The sequence below is a fragment of the Chelonoidis abingdonii genome, chromosome 11 (genome assembly GCF_003597395.2).
Source record: "Chelonoidis abingdonii isolate Lonesome George chromosome 11, CheloAbing_2.0, whole genome shotgun sequence".
NCBI lineage: Eukaryota > Metazoa > Chordata > Testudines > Testudinidae > Chelonoidis > Chelonoidis abingdonii.
In genome coordinates this window covers 24851004-24857131 of record NC_133779.1, presented here as the reverse complement: position 1 = coordinate 24857131, position 6128 = coordinate 24851004, and the positions used below count along the sequence as shown (strand labels likewise).

General features: G+C 56.6%; 3 protein-coding genes across 4 annotated transcripts in view; all 3 read right to left on the bottom strand.

The window, feature by feature from the left end:
• LOC116836046 (uncharacterized) overlaps window positions 1-5908 on the bottom strand; it is a 441820-nt gene extending 435912 nt beyond the window's left edge. The window contains 5 exon segments of the mRNA XM_075070367.1: window positions 2310-2342; window positions 2494-2606; window positions 4245-4267; window positions 4840-5061; window positions 5866-5908. Coding sequence (XP_074926468.1) covers window positions 2310-2342; window positions 2494-2524 — 64 coding nt within the window. The 5' untranslated portion in view covers window positions 2525-2606; window positions 4245-4267; window positions 4840-5061; window positions 5866-5908.
• Window positions 1-6128, bottom strand: part of LOC116836048 (uncharacterized) — a 616551-nt gene that overhangs the window by 84571 nt on the left and 525852 nt on the right. The window lies entirely within an intron of this gene.
• LOC142047422 (uncharacterized) overlaps window positions 1-6128 on the bottom strand; it is a 423729-nt gene that overhangs the window by 13101 nt on the left and 404500 nt on the right. The gene's annotated exons all lie outside the window — the stretch shown is intronic.

Below are 6128 nucleotides of genomic sequence, written 5' to 3'. Positions count from 1 at the left end.
CCAAAGATAACAAGTGACCCGGCACGGGGTGAAGCAAACGTCCTTTACTTGTTTTAACTTGCGGCCATGTAATTCATTGTGACCCCTAGTTCTTATTATGGAAACATGTAAATTAATTTCCTTATTACTTTCTCCACAATCATCGCATATTTAAACCTCTATCATATCCACTTCGGCCCTTTTCCCAACAAGAGTCCCAATCTTTTCCTCCCTCAGACAGGACCCTCTCCAACACCTCTTATTTAGTGCCCTTATCTGAATCCTTCTAGTGTAGAAATTCTTTGAGTGAGAAACCAATCTGTAACGCATATCGAGATTGGCACCAGGATTAGAAGGCAAAAACTATCTCAGGTCTATTCTAACCCTTTTAATGATCCTAACATCGTGCTTTTGACCGCCTCGGCGCCACGCAGCGTACTCTTCAGAAGAACATCCACGAGACGCCAAACTTTCTGACTGTTTAGTTAAATTAGCCCCACATATTATGTAGAGGGTTTCCCAAGGCATCCTTTCCTGTCCACATTCAGTTTCATGTGTGCCCATCCTTAGTTGGGAGACAGCAAGGGGAACCCACGCAAAAACCCGTCCGGTGCAAAAGGAATCTGATCGACGGTCGTTCAGCATCCCCAGCGCAGAGGACGATTCTTCAAGCGTCAGCAAAGAAACTCACTTCTGCACGTTCGCCCCCCCCCAAAGATAACAAGTGACCCGGCACGGGGTGAAGCAAACGTCCTTTACTTGTTTTAACTTGCGGCCATGTAATTCATTGTGACCCCTAGTTCTTATTATGGAAACATGTAAATTAATTTCCTTATTACTTTCTCCACAATCATCGCATATTTAAACCTCTATCATATCCACTTCGGCCCTTTTCCCAACAAGAGTCCCAATCTTTTCCTCCCTCAGACAGGACCCTCTCCAACACCTCTTATTTAGTGCCCTTATCTGAATCCTTCTAGTGTAGAAATTCTTTGAGTGAGAAACCAATCTGTAACGCATATCGAGATTGGCACCAGGATTAGAAGGCAAAAACTATCTCAGGTCTATTCTAACCCTTTTAATGATCCTAACATCGTGCTTTTGACCGCCTCGGCGCCACGCAGCGTACTCTTCAGAAGAACATCCACGAGACGCCAAACTTTCTGACTGTTTAGTTAAATTAGCCCCACATATTATGTAGAGGGTTTCCCAAGGCATCCTTTCCTGTCCACATTCAGTTTCATGTGTGCCCATCCTTAGTTGGGAGACAGCAAGGGGAACCCACGCAAAAACCCGTCCGGTGCAAAAGGAATCTGATCGACGGTCGTTCAGCATCCCCAGCGCAGAGGACGATTCTTCAAGCGTCAGCAAAGAAACTCACTTCTGCACGTTCGCCCCCCCGCACTGCGTGGACATCTTCAGAGAACTATCCACGATGACGCCAAGATCTTTTTCCTGACTCGTTGTAGTTAAATTAGCCCCCATCATATTGTATGTATAGTTGGGGTTATTTTTCCCAATGTGCATCACTTTACATTTATCCACATTCAGTTTCATTTGGTTGCCCAATCACTTAGTTTTGGGAGACAGCAGAGGGGGAACCACGCAAAACCCGTCCGGTGCCAAGACAGGAACTGGATCTGAGCCGGTCGGCACATTCCCCCAGCGCAGAGGGACGGATTTCTTATAATCTTCAGCAAAGGAAATCTCACTTCCTGCACGTTTCGCCCTCAGGGACACCCCTTCTCTGTCAGCCTCTTGAGACACACACATGAATATTGTATAGGATCGGCCTTGCTATGGGTTTCATTCTTATTCCTTGCTGACTGTCAGGGGTTTGCTGAAAGAAGAAAAACAGGGATCCCCTTTTTGAAGTGCGTATGAAAAACGTGAACCCGCACTGCACAGCTCCCTCCGTGTTCACAAAGAACGTTCCCGGCTGGCGTGTCTGCGGTATACCAGCCCCACGGCACAGCCGGGCTGCCCCCCTCCTCACGCCCGAGACTCTGCTGCCCACATTTGACCACTTCCACTTGCTCGTGGAAGCTCTCAGACGCCTCAGGGTGTGGAGATTATTGTCCTTGTTTCATCCTGTTTCACACCATTCGGGTGCTTGTTCCTTTCCCCAAAAGGAAACACGCCCCTGAGATCCGGATTCACTCTGAATCCCCGTCAGATGTCACAGCAGGAGTGAGTCAGGCACGGGGGTCACCCAGCTTCACAGGGGTCACCCACCATTTCCAGCTGCTCGTCGGGGCTGGAGGCTGCGATCCCCTGTCGCTATCATGGTTATGGGGCTGAAATCTCCCCTTGGCCAGTCAGACATGTACCTGTGTCACTCCCCAGCTCCCGTCGCAGCGTGTCTAGGGGAAGGAGAAGATGGGAGAGGTGAGAATTCAGGCCCTCGCATTCATGGAGAAATCCCCATTGCTTATTAATGGAACTGCTGTTAACTACGAGATGGTGACAGAGATCAGCCGCTGCGGACAGAGCCACCCCCAGACTCCAACTCACCTTTGAATCTCAGCAGCACCTCCTGCAGCATGGCACTTTTCAGAGAGAAATCGCCGAGTCTCTTCTCCAGCTCTGTAAACGACGGCTCTGGCTTCCGAAACGTCCCGTCCTCCCTGCTGGGGAAAGGGGGGGTGAGAAATAGGCCTGATCCCCAGACCCTGACCCCAGCAGCCCCCAAACTCCAGGAACCCTGGATCAGAGCTTTGCAGCCTGAGATTGTCTCTGTTATGGAGAGTCATCTGCCCTCAGCCCCGTGCTCGCCATGGGCCCAGAGAGACGGGACACGGTGAAACTCGGGGGAAAGGAACAGAGACAGGCTTGGGAGCTTTCTGTGGGACGCTCTGGTTCTGCGGGTTCTGACTCCGTGCTGATGTGGTGGCCGAATCTAGAAAAAATGTATTGGAATTGGAAAAACGCAACAAAAATGACGAGGGGTCTGAGACAGGTTCTGTTTGAGGAGCGAGATGTAAGATTGGGACTTTTCAGCTTGAGAAAGACAACGAAGAGGGGATCTCACAGAGGTCTGCGAAAGCATGACGGGTGTGGAGCAAGTAAATAAGGAGGTGTTAGTTACTCCTTCTCATACCACAAGAACTAGGGGTCACCCAATGAAGTGAATAAGCAGCAAGTTTAGAAGGAAAAAAAAGGGAATTATTTCCTCACACAACCTGTGGAACTCCTTGCCAGAGGATGTGGTGAAGACTACAACAGGGTTCAAAAAGAGAATGAGATAAATTCATGGAGGACAGATCCATTGACGGCTATTAGCCAGGCTGGCCAGGGATGGTGTCTCTAGCCTCTGTTTGCCAGAAGCTGGGAATGGGCGACAGGGGATGGGTCACTTGATGGTTCCCTGTTCTGTTCATTCCCTCTGGGGCACCTGGCACTGGCTGCTGTCGGCAGACAGGACGCTGGGCTAGATGGACAGTTTGGTCTGACCCAGTCTGGCCGCTCTTATGTTCCTAGCCACCTCCCACACTGGGATATTCCAGCAACCAGGGGCCCCGGCACCGGGATTACGTGGAAAGGGAGGAGACGCAGACCAAAGAGTGGGCAGGTCCCAGCTGCTCAGACAGAGCCCAGGGCTCCGGCAGGGGACAAACGTGGGCCCTGAACCCCAAAAGCCCTGAGCCTTTCCACGGGAGCAGCAACCCGGGGGTGCCCGGCTCATATGGGGTGGGGGCATCCTCCACTTTCTGGTACATTCAGGAGGCCAGGGCATCAATGTAAGACTCTGCACCCCACCTCCCTTCACAAGACACCCACATATTTCAGGGGAACAACAAAGGAGAGACGCGCGGATCAAGCACACCTCCCCCCCCCCGGGAACAAAGGAAGTCAGCGTCTATGCGGACGCTCCAATGAGATTAGCGGAGGCTGAGGGCCTTCACGCCCCTCTGAGCCGCTGTTTCAGGCTCTCTGCAGACTCAGGAAGGCTCCGCTGTCTCTCCGTGGCCATCGGGGAGGGTTTCTTTGCAACCAAGAGGGCTAGAAACTTACTTCAAAAAAGATAAATGGAAAGCTGAGATTCTGCACACCCTGAACATGTGAGGCGGCCACGTGAATACGTCAGCCAGGCCCGGCCTGCCCCCCTCCCCATGTCTGACAGCCCTGGGGGGACCGTATCAGCTGTCCGAGGGGAGGCAGGATCCCAGGCTCGGAGCCGCCGGGTCGCACGGCAGGGGCAGGGGCCAGCGCCGAATTCAGCCCTAACGCGCCACAAGGGGAGCGAGACGGAGCGCAGCACTCACCTGCCCCCACAGCGCCCGGCACCCTAGAGAGGGAGAGAAAGACGAAGCCGTCAGAGGACGTGTCCCAGGCTGGGGGAGCCTCCTGCTCTACAGGGGAATCGCCAGGGGAGCCCCTGGGGTTTAGGGGAATTTCATACACTCGGGTTCTTGTGCAGACAGCAGGGGCCACCCCCGTCCCCACCGGCAGCCCCAGAAATCACTGCTGGGAGGTGGCTGCAGAGGGAAAGTTTCTCTCCGGGCACTTTACGGGCAGAAAATGTTCCTCTGCCTTGGGAATCAAATTCCCCCCAGGGCTGAGAGCCCCACAAGCCCCCTGGCCCCAGTAACCTGGCGTGAGCAGGGGCCTCAGCATGGGGGAGGCGATTCACAGACATTTCCAGGAGAGAAGAAAAGCTCTCGGGGCTGCAGCACCCAGGACCCATCCCTGGCGCTGCCACAGAGTCGGGTTGTGACCTTGCACAGGGCTCTGCCGCTCCCTCTGCCTCACTTTCCCCATTTGTCCCAGAGGGATAATGCCCCTGACCCCACTCTGTAAAGTGCTTTGGGGTCTAGGGCTCAGAAGCGCCTATAGAAATGCTGCGTATGACAGCCTGACCTGCTGGGGTTGGCACAGCAGCCGCTGCCCCTCGTCTCCTCCCCTGTCGCGGAGCAGGGAAATCTCCCGGGACAGGCTGCAGACGCCCTCATCCCGTCTCTGGACAATGGCTCTCTCGAGCTCCTCCAGCCGGGACAGCAGCCGCTGCTCCTGCTTCTCCAGAAACCCTCGCAGCTCCCGCCACTCCCAGACGATCTTCCGCCTCTCGGCTGCCGCCTGTTCCTGCAGCCACAGGGCGAGGGGGGTCGGCACCGGGGAGAGCCGGAAATGCACCTCCCGGGCGCGGGATTTACTGACCACTGCAGGGACCTCCTGTGCTGGGGGACGGGGGGCTCATTTACCCCTGGAGGGGAGGGGGCATCAGGGCCGGGGGGAGCTGGACACGGCTCACGGGGGGGGGACTGTTCTCCCCAAAATCTCAGCAACTTGCACAGAGCCAAACCCTCCATCTCTGCAGCCCCCATTTCACCTCCTTCCACCCCACCCCCCGGGCGCTAGAAAGGCTGCCGGTCACTGCGACATCCAGCCAGCCCGTGGGCAGGGGCTCTGGGCTAATACAGCCGGACCCTCTGCTGCCAGCAGCCCCCTGCCCCCTAAGGGCATTGCGCCCCCCATGCCGGACCCTCTCCCACCCAGCAGGCCCCTGCCCCTTAAGGACATCGCCCGCCGTGCCAGACCCTCTGCTGCCCAGCAGCCCCCTGCCCCCTAAGGCATCACACCCCCCGTGCCAGACCCTCTCCCACCCAGCAGCCCCCTGCCCCCTAAGGGCATCGCACCCCCCCATGTCTGACCCTCTGCTGCCCAGCAGCTTCTGCCCCCTATGGGCATCACATCCCCTATGTCGGACCCTCTCCCGCCCAGCAGCCCCCTGCCCCCTATAGGCATCGCGCCCCCCATGTCTGGCCCTGCCTCCCCTAGGCTCCCGGGGGGTGGGTCCCCGGCTGAGGCCGGCAGGCCGGGCTCTGCATTCACCGGCGCTCTGGGACCCCCTGCAAACCTGAGGGGCGGGGGGCCCTGGGCACCTACCAGCAACTTCTCGCTTTGCCGCTGCCCCTCAGCTTCGGCGGCTTCTTCCTGGGCTCGCAGGGGGGCTGGACGCTCTGCCGGGGGCGCCTGGAAGAAGCAGGGGAGGGGGTTACAAACCGCTGCAAACCCCCCCACAGCTGCCAGATTTAAGGGCCCCCCCTGCCCCGCGGAGCCCCCGGCACCCACGGAGACTTTCCCCCCAGGGCTAGTTCAGCCTCAGCCAGGACGATGTGGGAGCTGATGGCCAAAGGGGGGGGGGGGGG